General features: G+C 37.8%; 5 protein-coding genes across 5 annotated transcripts; all 5 read left to right on the top strand.

Moving 5' to 3' along the window:
• Positions 1-2,505: 2,505 nt before the first annotated feature.
• LOC108841668 (uncharacterized) lies at positions 2,506-4,997 on the top strand. The gene is made up of 4 exons (XM_057007800.1): positions 2,506-2,577; positions 2,992-3,488; positions 3,563-3,619; positions 4,963-4,997. The coding sequence occupies exons 2-3, from the start codon at positions 3,002-3,004 to the stop codon at positions 3,616-3,618; spliced, it is 543 nt and encodes a 180-aa protein (XP_056863780.1). The 5' UTR covers positions 2,506-2,577; positions 2,992-3,001; the 3' UTR covers position 3,619; positions 4,963-4,997.
• Positions 3,956-5,046, top strand: LOC108839234 (glutathione S-transferase T2-like). The gene is made up of 2 exons (XM_057008268.1): positions 3,956-4,768; positions 4,963-5,046. The coding sequence occupies exons 1-2, from the start codon at positions 3,956-3,958 to the stop codon at positions 5,044-5,046; spliced, it is 897 nt and encodes a 298-aa protein (XP_056864248.1).
• Positions 5,047-6,076: 1,030 nt separating this feature from the next.
• On the top strand, positions 6,077-7,336 carry LOC108845299 (uncharacterized). Its single transcript, XM_018618530.2, has one exon. The coding sequence runs from the start codon at positions 6,077-6,079 to the stop codon at positions 7,334-7,336; it is 1,260 nt and encodes a 419-aa protein (XP_018474032.2).
• Positions 7,337-10,885: 3,549 nt separating this feature from the next.
• LOC108855782 (uncharacterized) lies at positions 10,886-13,360 on the top strand. The gene is made up of 3 exons (XM_018629681.2): positions 10,886-11,038; positions 11,337-12,956; positions 13,064-13,360. The coding sequence occupies exons 2-3, from the start codon at positions 11,352-11,354 to the stop codon at positions 13,091-13,093; spliced, it is 1,635 nt and encodes a 544-aa protein (XP_018485183.1). The 5' UTR covers positions 10,886-11,038; positions 11,337-11,351; the 3' UTR covers positions 13,094-13,360.
• A 2,172-nt stretch (positions 13,361-15,532) lies between these two features.
• Positions 15,533-19,161, top strand: LOC108855606 (shaggy-related protein kinase zeta). The gene is made up of 12 exons (XM_018629463.2): positions 15,533-15,727; positions 16,351-16,443; positions 16,880-16,939; positions 17,031-17,303; positions 17,391-17,465; positions 17,545-17,601; positions 17,726-17,866; positions 17,959-18,009; positions 18,120-18,215; positions 18,350-18,433; positions 18,521-18,622; positions 18,740-19,161. Exons 1-12 carry the CDS (start codon positions 15,617-15,619, stop codon positions 18,833-18,835), a joined length of 1,239 nt encoding a protein of 412 aa, XP_018484965.1. The 5' UTR covers positions 15,533-15,616; the 3' UTR covers positions 18,836-19,161.
• The last annotated feature ends 286 nt before the right edge of the window (positions 19,162-19,447 follow it).

Below are 19,447 nucleotides of genomic sequence, written 5' to 3'. Positions count from 1 at the left end.
ATTGTGAATCTGCAATAGTGCAATCTATCAACTTCTCTCTTTTCAAATGATTTATATTGGTTTTGGATTATTTAAATTAGCCAGAAAAAAATCGAGTATCGTATTCGTATGCAACTGGCAAAATGTAGTTTAGAAGGCCTAAGTTTCAAAAAAAAATAAAGTTTTGAAAAAAAAAACTTAGGCCTAAGTGAATCAGTTTCTGTGGCCCATTTGCAAAGTTATTCTCAAACCCAAATACAACAAACCTTTGGTTATTTTTATGTGTATTGATCCTATTTTGTAAAATAAGTGATAAGACTACATGCATATAAAAACAAATTGGTATGCGTATGTGAGATACGCAAACGGGAAACTAGACAGACTTCTCTCTCTAGAATTCTCTCCCGTTTCTCTCTAGACACACCGTCGCGTTTTCTTCCGACTCCGGCCGGCGGGTTTGGCTCTCCTAGCCACCGCCGGTCCGGCAACAGCTCTCTCTCCGTTTTTTATTTCTCTGTTTGCGGCTTTGAATCGGTCCGGCTTTGCACCGCTCTCTTTGGTGGTGGTCCGGTCATGGTTTTTCCGGGAGACGGGGGTTATCCTTCAGTCATCGCCGGCGTACGTCTCTGGGGCCGTGCCATTTCTTCTCGGATGGTGGTCGCCAGCTTCCGTTCCTCAAGGATGTGTTCGAGCTGTGTCAAAGGTGGTTCTGTGTGGTGTTAAGTGGCCGAATTCGGATGAGGTTTCGGTGGAACCGATGGACGATTCTCTGAAGTTCGGGCCGTTGCATGTCGGACTCCGGTTCCTATATCTTCAATACAGTCGTTGGAGATGGAATCCGGTAGTCGTGGTGGTTGTCCCGGTGGATCCGGTGGTTGTGTTTCGATTCGTACAGCGTCGACTTCTCTAGAGGAGGAAGTGAGTGACTCGCGATTCCGGTGAGGTCCCGGTTTTCGATCTCGGCGGCGACCGACAGCCTGTGCAGAGGACGAAATCTACGCTCCTGACACGCGTTCCATGGTTGGTGCGGTGTGTGCACACGTGGAGAGATGGGTAGGGGTGTGGACTTGGGTTCTCATTTTCATTTTGGGCTTGCGGTTTTATGTTTGTAAATTGACTGTTGGGCCGGTTTTGGGCCTTTTTGTATGTTGTTCATATATATATAATATCTCAGATGGCAAAAAAAAAAAAAGATACGCAAACGGATGTGACGTATATTATTACTTTTTCTTTTTTTTGAAAATATGACGTTTATTATTATTTTCTTTTCAACAAACGGCCATTCAAATATGACGTTTATTATTATTATTGTCTTCATCTCATTCATTTGTCATTTTTATGTGTATTGATTGCTTATCCGTAGATGATGATTCGATTCAACCATTTGATATCTTTATAGGATCTTAATCCCGGCGCATTGGTGGATTTTTTAAGTACATTATACTATAACTTTTTAATTGTCTATTTGGAAAATGAGAAAAAAAAAACAAGCAATCGGGCTAGTATCTCGCATTTGAATTACATATGATAAGACTTGACCGTTCATTACATTTTTCTATAACCATTGTTTAAACTATTATTTTATGATTGGTGCATTGGTTACTCTGTTATTGCTTACAATAACTTAGACTACACAGTGTTTCAAAAAACTTAGACTACATTAGGAATTTTTGGATTAACGGCAGGTATCTAGAACGAAACCCAACTAATCTCTCAACAAAGTAATACCGACAACAAACTAGATTTTGGATTTTCGGATGAGACCAGAAACATTTGTTTATCTTTGTCTAGCCAAGTATCACCAATTTTGTTTTTAACACGAATTGAATCCAAAACCAAAGTTTTACGTCTTATCCTAAATAGTTTTTTGACACTACTCTACCACCAGTTGGTTCATATAAGTAGGAATTGAATTGTAAAGGTTACAAACCATATAAGATCATATGAGACTATGCATCATCTATGGTTATTGCCTACTGATAATAAATATTCTACTGAATTGTAGTTACAAACCATATAAGATCAGTTATGTTGTGCATCTGCCTAATAAATATTAGGGCCTAGCACTTGCCTAATAAATATTAGGGCCTAGCACTTGCCTGATAAGTATTAGGGACTAGCACTTTGCCCGGGACTGTGGTACTCACTTGACATTTTGAACTTTGTATAATTATTATATAAACTTAATTAAGATTCAGATAACCCAGTTTTATCTATGAAAAGAACAGTTATATACGTTCGAAAGAAAAGTGTTCCAAAAAAATACGTCTGAAAGAAAACAAAACATTCCAGACAAACGGATTTAGACCACCCACAATGGAGGATCATAGCGAATCCATAGCGCAAAACCTTAGGCTTATTTTAATTAAATAAGAATAATTTTGGTCATGTAGCTAAGGATTGGTCCGTCGGGAAGGGTTTTAAGGATTGAGTCCGTGAGTACGTGTCAATGCAGGAGTGGATGGGGTCGGTTTAGAGTTGAGTGGGTCGGGCTGAAGGAAAAAAAAAGAAAATCATTTTCGACCGAAGGAGAAAAAAAAAAAACCTCTGCGGCGAAAGGCGATTTCGAAGCGATCTCTCTCTCTCGGCTCGACGAAGGTAAATCCAATCCTCAGAGCCGTTTATTTCTCGATTAAAACAGTTTCCATCTTCTTTGTTGTCCGTAAAGATGGATCTTTTGTTGTTTCGATCGATTTGGGACAAGTTGTCAAATTAGGGTTTTTTAAAATTTGGGGAAAAATCGATTTCTATATTATTTGGCTTTGTAGATCTAGATTACAAACAATTTTTGTTTCAATCGGAAGTTAATGTTGTCTTTATTTCTTCTTACAAATTTCAGATTTTGTTTCAATCGATTAACGGTTTGATAAACTTATCCTTATAGAGTTTAGTGTTATCTTTAGTTTAGTTGTGTTCGATTTCAATCTGTTGTATAGAGTTTAGTGTTATCCTTATGTCGTTTGTTTCGCTGGTTAATGAATGTATATTAATGAATCGACTTGTTGTTTTCAGGTTAACCATAATGGGGCAAGATTACAGTTACAGCCAGCCATCTTCATCATCAAACTCTGTAGACATAACCTCCCTGATTGAAGCAGAAGCTCAGCTGTACGCGGATGAAGCTGAGAGTAGCCACTTCAATGCCGAGCCGCTTCAGTACCAACCGCAACCAGAGTGTGATGATGGAATCCCTAGAAGCTGCTACTGTGGTGCGGAGCCAGTTGTCGGCTACTCTACAACTCGTAAAGACCCATACAGACGTTACTTCACGTGCAACAATGCTGAAGATGGTGACTGCCACGTTTGGAAATGGTGGGACGTGGCAGTGATAGAGGAGATGAGGGACATTCATCGGGAGCTTAGGGAGCTTAAGGGTGCACTTAACGAGAGTGAGCAGAAGGTTGTTGTCCTCGAGAAGACAGTAACCGAGTTTTCAAAGAAGAAACCAGGAGTGAAGCTAATGGTCTCTACCTTAGTTTTAACCGGGTTGGTGTTACTTATTCTAGTTGGTGAGTATGTGGTTGTAAATGAATTGTTTAATCTCTTTTTGGTAGATTATTGATAGTTTCTTCTCTTTTTACAGGAATATTACTCAAGGCTTCAAAGGACAGTGGCGGACCTCGCTTGTTTCTGAAATAAGGTAACAAATTAGCTTTCTTTTCTCATAATGAATAGGTTTAAATGATAAAATCGTCCTCTCTCATCTGATTTGATTGGCTTTTACTATATGTTCTGTTCCCATATGTGTGTTCTGTAGCTAGTCCTATAAGTCGTATTTAATTGCTTGTGTGTAGGTAGTATTAGTTATGTTTCTGTAAGTACTTCATTGCCTTAATTAGTTGTTAATGAAACTTAGTACTTTGTTATTTACTTTCCAGCTTCCCAACTGCATAGATTTGATTGCCATTTATTAGTTGTAAGTCATAGAAGGCTTACTTAAGCCTCTGTGTCGCTAGTAGAGTGGCACAGATCAACCATGGCTAATAACTCGTCAAGCTATGTTAACCTACTACAGAGTCAACTTCCAGTTGATCTTGATGCAGCCGAACCTTTATGGTTCGGTAGCGAAGGTCCTGATGAGGCTTATGTGATGTCTGGTAGCGAAGTGCCTGAAGCGTCTGGTGTGAAGTCAACTCCCCAACAATCTGAGAGAAGGAAATGGTCTCCCAAAGAGGATATAATCCTCATTGGGGCATGGCTTAACACCAGTAAAGACCCGATCGTCAACAATGAGCAGAAAGGTGGAGCATTTTGGAAGCGGATTGTGGAGTACTACAACGCAAGCCCTCTGTTGGTTGGGACGCAACCGAGAGTCCTCCATTCTTGCAAGCAGCGGTGGTCTCGGATTAACGACCACGTTGCAAAGTTTTCTGGTTGCTATGATCGTGCTCTTCGCCAGCAAAGAAGTGGTCAGAATGATGACGATGTGATGAAGGCTGCTTTAGATTCTTTCTTCAATATTATGAACATAAAGTTCACCATGGATCACTGCTGGAGGGAGCTGAGGTATGACCAGAAATGGTGCTCACTGGTTCAGGGTAAGGACACTGTTAAGGAGAAGCGCAAAGTGGTGGACCTCGATGGAGAAGAAGCGGCTGTGGGAGAAGAAGAGGCTAGACCTCCCGGGGTGAAGGCTGCGAAAGCTGCTCTTAAGAAGAAGAAGAATGGCAGAGAGGAGGAGTTGTCAAACTTACATGGCGTTTTAAAAATCAAAGAAAAACTCTCAAGGCAGAAGCTCCTTGATCGTTTATTCGCGAAAAAGGAGCCTCTAACTGAGATGGAAACCACTGTAAAACTCAAACTAATGTCTGAATTGCTTTGATGTCTTCTCTGTTTGGTTTCAGGTTATTTCTTTCTTTGTGCTTTGATGTGTTATGATGTGTTATCTATTGTTTTGTCACGGGTGCTTTGATGTGTTATGATGTTATCTATTGTTTTGTCACTGTAAAACTCAAACTCTTGTCTTTATTCTCCTTGTTTCAGGTTAAGTTGGTCACGGGTGCACTGAAGGTTGGGCAACTCACGGGTGCATTAGGAGTAGTGGAAGTCACGGGTGCTTTGAAGTAGTTCACGGGTGCTTTGAAGTAGTTTATGTACTATAAGTAGTTCTCGTTTGGCCGTTTAGATTTGTATCAGCTTATCTTTCTTTCCTCTGCATCAAACGTTCTTCTGTTTGCTCGGATTTGTTGTAATATTTTCTTGGAGTTCTTCTCAACCCGATTTTTCACTTGTAATATCTGGGTGTAAGAAGTCCTTCTCTTGTATCAATATTAACACTTGATTTCGGCTAATGTAAAATGTTATTCTCGTTTTCGAGTTGTCTTGATTTACCAACATTCTGTTTTTAACTCTTGTCTTGTTTTTAACTCTTGTCTTCATAATTATTCATATTTTCGGGTTCTCTTGATTCACCAACAGAGGCTGTGGAGAAACCAGCAGGAGCATTCACCAACATTCTTGTGTTTTTAACTCAAAAAAAAGGTTTGATAGTAAAGAGTATAAAAATATCAAATTATACATATTTGAGACTATTAGATAAAAAAAAATAAAGTTATACATTTTTAAGACTTATAGATAAAAAAAAAATATGAAGTTATACATATTTGAAACTATAAGATAAAAAAAAATATAAAGTTTTACATATTTGAGAGTTATAGATAAAAAAATAATAAAGTTATACATATTTGAGACTATTAGATAAAAAAAAATAAAGTTATACATTTTTAAGACTTATAGATAAAAAAAAAATATGAAGTTATACATATTTGAAACTATAAGATAAAAAAAAATATAAAGTTTTACATATTTGAGAGTTATAGATAAAAAAAATAATAAAGTTATACATATTTGAGACTTATAGATAAAAAAAAAATCTAGTTATACATATTTGAAACTATAAGAAAAAAAAATATATAAAGTTATACATATTTGAGAGTTATAGATTAAAAAAAAAATAAAGTTATACATTTTTGAGACTTATAGATGAAAAAAAATTATCTTAACTTAGTTTGGAACTAATAAAAAAAATTCAAAAGATAAATGAATAACTTATAAGTTTAATTTGTCAATCAGGATGTCATCATCTTCATCCAATGAAATGGAAGAATTGGAAGAAAGATTGGACGAAGTTTTCGAAGATATCTGTGAAGATACAATCAACAACATTATCGAGGCCCAAACCAAAAAGCAAAAGAAACGAGCATTTATTGAACGAAACCGTGAAGCAGGACACATCCGGTTATGGAATGACTACTTCTCCGAAAATCCCACATATGAGGAACATATCTTCAGACGCCGTTTCCGTATGAACAAGGAATTATTCATGAGTATTGTCTATGCCCTCTCACAGAACGTTCCATTCTTTCAACATAGACCAGATGCTACCGGGAGGCTTGGTCTTTCGCCACTACAAAAATGTACCGCAGCAATTCGTATGCTTTCTTATGGTTCTGCAGCCGACGCGGTTGACGAATATCTCCGACTTGGTGAGAGCACGGCACTTTCGTGTTTACATTATTTCACTGATGGAATAGTACAGTTATTTGGAGAGCAGTATCTACGAAGACCCACGCCAGAGGATCTTCAACGACTCCTCGATATTGGAGAGAAACGCGGGTTTCCTGGGATGATTGGGAGCATTGACTGTATGCATTGGGAGTGGAAAAATTGCCCAACGAGTTGGAAAGGACAGTACGCCCGTGGATCAAACAAACCGACAATTGTCTTAGAGGCTGTAGCTTCACAAGATCTTTGGATATGGCACGCTTTTTTTGGTCCTCCGGGTACGTTAAACGATATTAATGTCCTCGATCGATCTCCTGTTTTTGATGACATTATAGAAGGTCGAGCTCCAAGGTTAGAGTACGTGGTCAACGGACACAAGTATAAGTTGGCTTACTATCTCACTGACGGTATATATCCAAAATGGTCAACATTTATCCAATCAATCTCACGTCCTCAAGGTCCTAAAGCACGGTTATTTGCTAAAAAACAAGAAGCAGCCCGAAAAGATGTGGAACGGGCCTTTGGAGTTTTGCAAGCTCGATTTGCGATTGTCAAAAACCCGGCTCTTACATGGGACAAAAAAAAGATAGGGAAGATTATGCGAGCATGTATCATAATACACAATATGATAGTCGAAAATGAACGCAATGGATACGCTCGCATCGACGTTTCGGAATTTGAAGAAGGAAGTGTCACCAGAAGTTCACACGTGGAAACCCAAACCGAGATGCCTACAAATCTGAATAACATATTTGTCAATCAGAACGAGAGAGAACTTCGGGATATCCGTATACATGAACCACTGAAAAAAGATTTAGTTGAGCATATTTGGAATAAATTTGGTGATGAATAATTATTGTATCTTTATGTATAATTATTGTATTTTTATGTTTAATTATTGTATTTTTTATGTTTAATTATTGTATTTTCTTTTATTTCTTGAAAATTTTTTTTTTTTTTCTAAGGATTCCTACTTAGGGATTACCATTGGACACACTTTTTAGACTAAGATCCTTAACTATTCAAAAAAAAAAAAAATAGTAAACTAATCATTAAGGATTCCACAATGGGTGTCACCATTGTGGATGCTCTTATAGGTTCGAACTACGAAAGAAGTTTCGCTGTACGTATAAATGGACCACTAGAACAACGAGTTACGTCGGTCACACACTACTATACGTGTGTGTGCTTCATTGTTATTTTTGAATTTAATAGAGCAGCTTCCCGTCACGGAATCTGCACGCCAATAAATACCAAATACAAAAGGTAAGTAACCGATGACCATTATACCCAAAAAAATGTAGCCGATGACCCACTCCGCTCCCATATGACATAACTAAAACCCCTCACATGATTTAATGACGAAAGAATGATCTGATTACTCTATTAACCTTTGTTCGGAAATTCGCTAGGCACTACGCGTGCGATACACCAGCGCCTAGCGATTTATTAAAAAATCGGAAAAAATCGGAGAGTATACGGGAGGAATTTTTTATACTTTTATACGTATAATCCTGTGTTTTATACATATATATTAATATTTAAAATTATAATCACTAAATATCAATGATTTCATACTTGTACATAACATTTAAGTAGCTAAAGTTGTTATTTGCCACATTATAAATCAAGTAAAGGAAATGTTTTGTTCACTTTAAGTGGGAACAATAAAAAAATTCGACTGTATATTTTTTATATTTAAGTTTCAGAAACGTATGATAAGTCATCACAGTTAATGTGGTAAATGCAACATTAAAAACTGGACATGGGCCGAGATCAACTCCTATGTACTGCAATATGTTGCCTTTAAACTTTTTTATTTATTTAATTTAACGGTGGCAAAATTGTAATTATGCGATCGTCTTTTTTCCAGATCTTTTTCTTTTCTTCTGTTCGCAGCCATTGTTTCACCAAGCTTCTGACGATTCATATAATCAACTAGGTTTAGCCTTCACATAGTAAAACACATACTATTAACGTGTTTCTGATCCAAAATTAACGAAATCTGAGTTTGGATAAAACGAAGTTTCTGTAATTCAACGGCCGCGTTTTCTTACTCTACGTTCTAAACGGGAATTACGCGTGTTACTGTTCAGTACAACCGAATCAAGCAAAAGCGCTACGTTTTCCATCGGTGTAGCGTTTAAGCGGTGGCAAAATCGGTAACGCGGCCGAACAAGGCTATTAACACGTACTTACATATCCCATGTCCTTGCAATTGTTATATATATAAAATAAAACATAAACATTTTCTAAACAAAGTTGTTGTTTTTATCCATCTAATGAAACTTATTTTAAAAGAATATCACTAATCAATAACTTTAGTAGCTCCCAAAAAACTGTAAAGGTAAATTAAATTAGTTTGTTTTACAAACCTAAATAAATCAAATGAAGACAGTTTTCTGAGAGAGAGAAGAGAGAGAAAAGAGAGAAAAGAGAGAAGTTCTAGATCGGAACCGGCGGTCGGCCGGCGCGTGAGCGTCCGTGCCGTCGCCGATTCCTTTTTCCTTTCGCCAAGATGTTCCGTTTTGCTGCTTCTCCGCCTTCTCTAACGGATCGCTTTGTTTGAACTCTGGATTGGTGCCATCTTCTTCGGTGGCTCCTCGCTTGGAGGGAAGACGCTTCCGGTGGAGTCCCACGGCGTGAGAAGACTAGCTCGCATGTTCGAGGTTTGCGTCCGGGAGATGGAGGCTTCCATAGATCCGTCGCCGCCGGTTCTTCTCCGGGAGGTGGAGGCTCTCGCAACTCCGCCGCCGCCGGTCTTTTATCACCGTGACGGGGAAGCTTATTCAGGTCCGCCGTGCTCGGTTCTAGTCTCCGGGAGGTAAAGGCGTTCACAGCCTTGCGTCGCCGGCTTATGGCCCCTAGTCCTTTAGGGTTTATTTTTTTCTTCTCTAGTTTGTTTGTCCGTTTCTTTGGTTTGTGTGCTCGTCGGTGGAGGAGGAAGCTCCCCGACGGTAAAGGTGATTTAGTCTGCGAAGCTCTTTTGGGTTGTGCGAGAAATGGTGGTGAGTGAGATCGCGCCACGGAGGCGTTTGACTCTCTCCGATTCTAAAGACCCATGATGGTAAAGATGCTCGCGGTGAAGATCGACGGAGACTTGGAGAGCCGGTGTGGTCCGGCGATCCGCTGTCTCGGTCTCCGGCGATGAAGAAACAACAAGCGGTGCCGTCAAGTTGCCCTCGCGACATGTGTCCCCTCGACGTCGAGGATGACGCCACGTGTCCCCGCGTCGAACAGATCGATCTGCGAGGCGGCGGTGCGCGGTTTGGGTTGGGATGAGAATAGGGTTTCCTCGATGTGGGCCGTAGGTTTCAGGCCCAATTGAGTAACTATTTTGGCCCGGTTATTTTTGGGCTTCGGTTTGTATTATGATTTGTATTGGATTTGGCCTTTTTTATCATTAATGAAAAACACTTTGACGGAAAAAAAAAAGAGACAGTTTTCTGAAATAAATACGAAGCACATGACATGGTCATACAAACTGGTGGTAGACTAGTGTCAAAAAGGCAGTACGACATGTGCCCATGCCCCAATGTTAGCAAAAAGGTTCCTTTTATTTCTTGTTTCATGGTCACTAATCTAGTGATTACTATCTATTGGAGTATATATAATTTTTGACAACCTAGCTAGCAGCTGACATATTTTTTCCCCTCACTATATATTAGTATCTCCAATATTAATAAACCAATGCATTTTTGTTGTTTGTTTCTATATTTTTCTTGTAATTGGATTGGATCTGTTCTCTTAACTCATTCACAAGATTGATATGCATAAAGTTAGATTTTGAGTCGTCTTGGCCACCTTCCCGCCTATAACTGTGCGTGCCCGGATGAAAGGCTTCGTAGGAATTAGTCTGGGCTTATCGCCTGGGAACCCCCACGGTTATCAAAAAAAAAGAAAAGAAAATACTTTTTAAAGAAATGTGTATAATTCTCGCTGCCAATAACTTATCACTAAGAGATTAGTATTATACCGTTAAAAGTATAAAAATACATCATATAGAAGACTTATCGTCCCATCTTGTATTGCAGAAAGTTAAAAAATACCATGTGGTAGTTATCCCCTTATTAATTTGTTTATCCCAACCATCCATAATTAATTCTAGAAAATCACTAAACGTCCAAGTAATCATTTTTAGCAATCAAATTAATCATTATAGTAATTAATCAACTCATCCCCTATAATTAAATCGTGAGCATAACGAGCAATACTTTTTTTAGATGCATGCCTACTACATTCCCCCTATTATACGAAGCACATGACAGGGTCGTACAAAAAAATATCTTGATAGAGACATAATTGTAAGGTAACTAGTGTGAACATTGAACAAACAAAAAAAGAAAAAAAAAGTCCACTTTTAAAGTAGGGATTACTACTAAATTAATCAACACGGATTATATAAATTCAATTAGAATTAAAAAAAGAAAGACGAATTAACGAATATGACAACCTCATTCATATTCCTTTACACCACCTCTCTTCATTATTATTTGGTCTTCTCTCCCATATCAATACTCTCTATCTCTCTCTTCAATCCCGCGTTTGCTCACTGGTATCTCACTTCCTCTCTCTATATTTATATTTCTGTATCTATATGTATATTTTGACAAAGAAAGAAAAATCTTGATAAGTTTTCAAGATGATGTATGTGTATCATCACCATCATCATCTAGTTTCTTGATATAGTCCCTGTCTCTCTCTGACTACTGAGTTTTTGATTCTGATGTTTCTGTGACATTCTTGATAATCTTGTTTTAGATTCTTGATAAGAAAGACCAAAGATTAAGAAGTTTATGCATGGTGTTTGAAGTTATCGCAAGTCTTCTAATGATGATTTTGATTATTTGCAGTAACCAACTGGTTTCATGTTAACGGAGAGCTTAATGATGGAAGAGAAGAAGCAACTAGATTTCAACCGTCCTCTTATATCCATCAGACGGTCTATACAAACTCCAGAACCCAATAGCAAAACAAGATCTTCTGGTTCAGTAACCAACAGGATCCCTCCTTCTCCACCGGTTTACAAGTCTGACATCAACTCAGGTCCTATCAGGAATCCAGGAACCGTCCCTTTTCAATGGGAACACAAGCCTGGAAAGCCAAAAGACGAAATGAAACCTGAGTTACAAAGTGTTGTTGTTGAGCAACGTTTTGTGCCAAAGCTTCCTCCTGGGAGGATTGTGAAAGCTAGAGAACGAGAAGAGTTAGTGAGGAAGCCTGAAGCTAGAGTTGATCATGTGGAGGATGTAAAGAGTTGTAGTTCTTGGTATGATGATGATGAGAGCGATGATACTTATCTCGATGCAACTGATACACTTACGAGATCTGAGTCGTTCTTCTTCAACTGTAGTAATGTTAGTGGTGGTCAGGGGATGTTGGTAGAGCCGTTTGGAACTTTATCGAGTGACCGACAAACTCAGGATCTAATGATGGGGAGATTCTTGCCTGCTGCTAAGGCCTTGATCACTTCAGAGACACCTCCACATCTCGCTAAGAAACCGCCTAAACCGGTAGAACCGGCTAGGCAGATAGTGGTGGTTAAGGAGAAACAGAGCAAAGCAGAGCAAAAAAACCCATACCGGTTTCATCATTCACCTGATCAGCAAGAAGAGGAAGATGGAGACATGAGCAGCATGATGGCTTCTGGTGTTTGTGGATTACTCCCTCAGATTTGCTTGAGAAGCTCTTTTGGTGTGTTGAATCCGGTTCCGTCTGTGAGAAGGCAGGCGCAGAGAGGTGTTTCTGTTCGCCGTATGCGTTCTAAATACCAAGATCCTACTACTACAACACCTTGTTATGAGAATCATAAGGTGAAGCTAAATGGATCAGTTGCACAAGGGTCTTCTGTTACAGAAGGGAAAGAGAGACTTGAGAACTTGAGCTCAGCTTCACGCATTAAAGTCAGCAAGAACTTTGGTGAGCTCTTGGCTAGTGATGATAATACATGGGGACCTTCTTCTGAGGATCCTGTTATTGCTGAGAAGACTCTGTATGTAGACACGGTGCATTCAGTAAGCAAGAAGGTACAAGAAGAGTCCAATGAGCAATCTATATTAAAAAGTTATCCTACACTAGATGTTGTTCCTGTTAAAGAAGATGTTCAGAACTTGATTGGAGCCGGTGAAGAATGTGCTGCTCAAGCTATTGCTGAAGTAGTAGAGATTGCAAAGGAGAAGATTGATCTTGAAGTCAAACTGCAGCAGGGCAACACGAAGAATCTTGAAAGTACGAGGCTTCATCATCATCATCATCACATTGTTGCACCACCACCATTGCCAAACGCTCCTTCAGATTCCTGGTTGACGCGTACATTGCCAACAATCCCATCAAAGAACAACTCATTCACATGGTTGCATTCCCTTAGCATTGATGATGATAATCAAATCTTCAAGACTGGTCAAACAAATCCCAAGTGGGAAACTATGGTCAAAACCTCCAATACACAACAAGGGTTTGTGTGCTTCTCCAAGGTAAACTAATGTTTCAAAGTCAATGATTGTCCACACGTTTTTTTTTTTTGTTTTTTGACAAATTGATTAGCTTATTATACTTTGTTGAACGTACTTTTGTCTTTCAGGAGACACTCAACCCTATTCCAGAGGCATAGCAATACCAAATTACTTGTAAATTTCAACAATAATGAAGGGATGAGCCAATAAAGTCTAATTTGTTTTTGTTCACCTTCCTAGTTTTCTCTTTAAATATGTGTAAATCTAAAATAAAAGGTTTCCCAAAAAAGAGAAAAGCTTTGGAGATAATTGTCTCAAAATATGGTCTGTCACTTGTGGGGTGGGGGTCTCATTGAAGTGATGTACAGCTCATGTTAACAGAGATTTTGTTGCAATAATACTCCATAATTCCACGTGACACTCTTTCTTTTGCCCTTCTTTATATACTCCTATTATTCTCTACTAGTAATTGACTTTTTGTTTTGTTCTTTTGTAATTATGTTTCTGTAATGTAGAGCACTAGAAAAGAAACCTGAAAACTGCAGAACTGAATTGAATGCATTGGCTAAATGGTTACTAGAGGAATTATTGAAACAATTTATGGTGTCAGAAGTTCAAATAATGTTCTCTTTACAGTGTTTTTTTGTAACTTAAATTCTCTTTATAGTGTCATGGAAAGATCAAATGTGCCTGAAGAGAAAGTAAAGGAAAAAAAAACTTTATAAATGCATCTTCATCAGCTAAGGTAGACATGAAGGAAGCTGCTGCTTTAGGAGATGTTTTGTTGATCTTCATGATTCTTCTATATTTTGTCACTTGTATCCATGACGGTTTTTGCTTGTTCCAAAAACAATAAAAAGAAGAATAATTCATGTAGCTGTGGCGGTTGCATTGGTGGCTGCAATTGTGGTGGTGGAGGCTTCTTTTAGTATTACACAAGTGCGATATCTCTTGGTCCTTGGCGAGTTTCCTGGTAATGATTTTGGTTTAGGTCTTCACCGATTGTTACTGATTTACTTAAGCAACCATTCTATATATAGTTACATTACGTACATTTAGAACAAAACCATACACATAAAATATCAGGTAAATTCAGAATCTAATATATATGCGATATTTTTTTGTAAATTATTTGTTCAAATTTTCGAAATCTATACAAACCAAATGGCGGTAACGTCCATGTGCTATGTCCATGGCCCTTATCTTAAGACTTTTAAGCGTCTCTCATATTGAACCGAATGTTAAAACACGTTGAAAAGGTAGTCAACTTGCTCAAATAGACTAAAATTTTCTTAGACGACATCAAAGACAATTGTAGCTTTAGATCATACACGAAATCTAGTTTGAGTCTGTATGTATCAAAGTAAAATGTAACAAGTTAAAAATAAAGATTATGGTAATCTCAAAATGTTCACTTGGGAACAACTCCAATATATACGTATATTCCAATACACACCAAAGTCTTGAGCAAAAAAACGAATTTACTAAAAGAGGTTCCGCAGCAAAGGCTAAGCCAAAGCCTATTATCATTCGTTCATGTCTAAATTATTTCGAATAAGTGGCCAACAATTTTGATAAAAAAAAAGTGCCCAACAACTTTTTCTTTTCTTCATCTAATGTTTTTTTCGTATAAGGTTATCTTTTGCGATATACTAATTGGACAATCTATTCAACAAAACATGGTATTACTATAGAAAAGTGATTTTATTTTTGTATATGACAAATAATTTGATATTTCTAGGTCAAAAATGGGGAAATACAAACAATTTGACGATGCTGTTTTCAAATCCAGTAGAAAAGGAATTATTTTTCAAATCTATAAAAGTATGCAAGTGGTATCCATTGTTGCCCAAAATATGAAAACATGTTATGTCCCTCATTTAAAGAAAAACATATTATCAAATACTCCCTCTGTTTTTTAAAGATACATATTCTAGACTTTTCACACATATTAAGAAATCACATTAAAAATGTATTGATTTTTGTAAATAACAATTTTCCATAATCTTTAACCAATAAAAATCCAATAAACACAATTAATTTTCTTGAAGTTAACAGATTTTCATTAAACAATACATTGAAAAAATAAAAAATATATCTTTTTAAAACAAATTTTTTTCCTAGAACATGGATCTTTAAAAAACAGAGGGAGTATTTGGAGTTTCTTTTTGAAGTCACTAGATATTGCAAGTTTGCAACTAATTTCAAGGTTAATCAGACCTTTTCCAGCTCATAATGAAACTGATGAAGGTGCGTAAACTAATAGACTAGCCTTCTGGTTGGATCTTTCCTCCTACGCGCTTTATTCACGCGTGGGTCAACCTTCTTTAACATAGTGTAGTGTACTAGTTGTTGTTACCCAAAATATGGAAAAAATGTTATGTCCTTACTTACTAGGCACTATATAGTAATTAATTTGTATTAATGAATCTGGTAACGAAACTCACTTCTATAATTAATTGCAAGCTTATCTACCACTCTTCACTGCTTACGAAACTGATGTGGAACTTACTCGCGTTCTCATTGGTGCGTTTCTCTTACGCGCTTACGATATCCGAAGTTTTTTTTTTAATAATACAAAGAGGAGAGAGAGAGGAGAAGGATAGTCTTTACTCTTCAGTGGTGGGTAGAGAGCGAAAGTTAGAGAGAGAGAGAGAGAGAGAGAGAGGAACTCATAGCACATGACCTCACTATCATTGGGGCCTCAGCCTCCGGTTACTGCTCCGCCGCCGCCGCAGCAGCTTCGCGACGGAGATGCTTCTAGACGTCGTTCCGATATGGATACAGACAAGGTTGACTCTCTCTCTCTCTCTCTCTCTACTTTAACGTCTGTGTTTGGTGAACAAATTGCATTTCGATTCCGTTTGGTGGCTGTTCTAGATCTCGCCTAGATCCAGCTTCGATTTTCACTTGTTTTCGCGGTTTCTCCGCGAATCGATCTGTGGTTGTTCTCTTTGCTAATCGTTTCGCGTTTTCCTTGATTTTGAGCTCACTCATCGGACTTGGTAGTAGCCATAGCTAGCCATAGTTACTATTCAGCTGAAATGTTCTTAACCAGTGATAGTGAAGATCTTGAGCTATGTTTTGATTATTGAAGATTTTGCTAGAAGACGATGTAGATCTTAGTTACTAGATTGTTTAACTAATTACAATTGTTTCATGACTTTTAAGTGATTTGATTTTTCTGGATTTACATTTGGTTATTATTTACTTGATTGAGTTCTGAGCTAGGCCGGCCTTTGACTGTTCTTGGATTTGGAGATTTTCGTATGTTTAAAGAATGATTTATGTGTATTGATTGTTGTCATAGTCATTCGTAATCTCATGTTTGTTATTTACAGGAGAGAGAGAACTGTTTCCTTCCTTCTTTCTTGACGAGAGTAGTTTAATGATACGTTGAGGTTTTGGTTTGCAGGATATGTCTGCTGCTGTCATAGAGGGAAATGATGCTGTTACAGGCCACATCATTTCTACTACAATTGGAGGCAAAAACGGTGAACCTAAACAGGTTTTAGTTCTTTTCTTTGTTTGAATCTTCAAATGTCCTATTTAGTAGTCATTGCTAATGATTACATATTAATCATCTGTTTACTTGTTTTTCCACTTATAACTTCAAACAATAACTAAACAGAGACTCTTTGAGGTTCATTTATTACAACTTTAAAGTTGGGCTACTCACTTACTCCCTCTGTTTCTGAATAAGTGTCGTTTTAGAGTTGTGCACACGGATTAAGAAATCATTAAATTTTGCATTTTTTTCCATACAAAAACATCATTACCCATACATCTCAACCAATAGAAAAATAAAATATAGAATAAAGTTAATAAATTCTGCATTGAAATACTAAAACGACACATATTTTGTAACGAAAAATTTTCTCTACAACGACACTTATTGAGAAACGGAGGGAGTATGTTTTGCTCCTTCTGTTTTTTTTTTTCAGACCATTAGTTACATGGCAGAACGTGTTGTTGGACAGGGATCATTCGGAATTGTATTCCAGGTACCTTTGTTCTTGTCACTCGCTGTTACCCTTTGTAGGCAATAGATTTTTTTCTTTCTTTTCTGATCGAATTGTTAACTTATCTTTATAGGCCAAGTGCTTGGAAACTGGGGAATCTGTAGCCATTAAGAAGGTTTTGCAAGACCGGCGCTACAAGAATCGTGAGCTGCAACTCATGCGATTAATGGACCACCCAAATGTGGTTTCCTTGAAGCATTGTTTCTTCTCTACAACGAGTAGAGATGAGCTCTTCCTCAATCTCGTAATGGAGTATGTACCCGAGACTTTGTACCGGGTTTTGAAGCACTATACTAGTTCAAGCCAAAGAATGCCAATTTTCTATGTCAAACTGTACACATACCAAGTATGCACTATTCTTAATCTGCTTCCTTTTCAAGTAGTCTTACTCTTTGTTGATCCTGAAACGTGTAAGAATAACTTTTTTCTGCAGATCTTCAGAGGCTTGGCTTATATCCATACTGTTCCTGGTGTCTGTCACAGAGATGTGAAACCACAAAATCTTCTGGTACGTTGATTCTATATTTTGGTTTGTCTTCGGTAACCTTTGACTAGATTATAATCAAATTCTCTGGTACGCTCTGTAGGTTGATCCCCTCACTCATCAGTGTAAGCTGTGTGATTTTGGAAGTGCAAAAGTATTGGTAAGGATTTTTACTTTATATACTCTTTTACTTATTATCCACTGTGTATGCTAACTGTCTCATGAAATCAATTGGATACCTCTTTGTTGTCGTGACCTTTACAACACTTGATTATTCACATTAGGTGAAAGGTGAAGCAAACATATCATACATCTGCTCTCGGTATTACCGAGCTCCAGAGCTGATCTTTGGGGCCACAGAGTATACATCCTCTATAGACATATGGTCTGCTGGTTGTGTTTTGGCAGAGCTCCTTCTTGGCCAGGTTAGTGTTAAACTATTATTTTTTCTGTTTTAAGTATCTCTCCAGACAGAATGTTTCGCAATCATTTTGATATATTTTCTTTAATCTTTCAGCCCTTGTTCCCCGGAGAAAATTCAGTGGACCAGCTGGTGGAGATAATCAAGGTGAAATTTCATTTTGATCAGATGTTACCTTGGTGTCATATTCTGTTTGGTATATAAAGTTCATATAATCTTATAGGTTTATTAATGATATATGTGCTGCGTTGGTTTAGGTTCTTGGTACTCCAACTCGAGAAGAAATCCGATGCATGAATCCAAACTACACAGACTTCAGATTCCCCCAAATCAAAGCTCACCCGTGGCATAAGGTGTTTTATTATGCGCATGTCACTTTCTAACATTTCTGAACATACAATGGCTTAATAGCTGGAACCCGGTACTTATTATATTTATACAAAAAGAAAAGCTAAACTAATCCACAAAACTGCTCCATGACCTCCAGGTTTTCCATAAGAGGATGCCTCCAGAAGCCATTGACCTCGCATCTCGGCTTCTTCAATACTCACCGAGCCTGCGTTACACTGCGGTCAGTATTCTCTCTGGATTCTTTGGACCTGCACTGTTCTATGATGCTGAGGTTCTCTTTTAACTGATTTTTTTTTCTGTGTAAAAGCTTGAAGCATGTGCACATCCTTTTTTCAATGAACTCCGTGAGCCGAATGCTCGTCTCCCAAACGGCCGACCTCTACCACCGTTGTTCAACTTCAAACAAGAGGTAACATTAATCACAGCTCCAAAATTCACTTCCTTAAAAGCAAAACCATAACTGGAACGTTCAGTTTAAAGAAGTTACCTAATCTGTAATCTCTCTCTATTCGAATGTTCACAACAGTTAGCTGGGGCTTCACCAGAGCTTATAAACAGGCTCATACCTGAGCACATAAGGCGACAGATGAGTGGAGGCTTTCCAGTACAAGCTGGCCATTAGAAAAGGTAACTGAGATGCTTTTGCAGAGCCTGATGGAAACGAGGAGAGAGGGTTTTACTTATCTCTGATTTTCAGAGGGTTTTAACTAAAATATCAGCTTATGAGTAGAGAGATGATTGGCCAATTAAGCTTTTTGAGAAATCAGGAGGTGATGATGATTGTGTCTAATATACATTCTCTCTCTCTCTTTTTATGTTATAATTCGCTTTTGACTTGTAGAGAGATACCTTTTCTCGTTGTATTATTTGTATATGTTTTTGTCAGTAAGACAGCAAACGCGATGATGGAAGAATGGCATGAATGAATGAATGATGTTTAAAACTTAAGCCTAATAACAAGGTCGGAGCTTATACATATATAAAGTTAAGAGTGTGAGATCTCCATGTTAAAACCTTAACATTGGCATGAGAATACATACATGATTGAGTTTCTGGTACGTTGACGAAGTAAAAGTTCACAGAAAGTTGTTGGTGAACAAACAGAAAAGGAACAAATGGAGAGACATTTGGTTCCATAATGAAGTAGAGGTAAAATGAACTCAAAGCCTTTCATGAAAGTAAAAGGAAAGTTATAGGCCATTTACTGGAAAATATATTATTTTGGAATGTGTAA

The sequence above is a fragment of the Raphanus sativus genome, chromosome 4, assembly GCF_000801105.2.
Source record: "Raphanus sativus cultivar WK10039 chromosome 4, ASM80110v3, whole genome shotgun sequence".
Taxonomy (NCBI): domain Eukaryota; kingdom Viridiplantae; phylum Streptophyta; class Magnoliopsida; order Brassicales; family Brassicaceae; genus Raphanus; species Raphanus sativus.
This window is presented reverse-complemented; position numbering and strand designations above follow the sequence as displayed.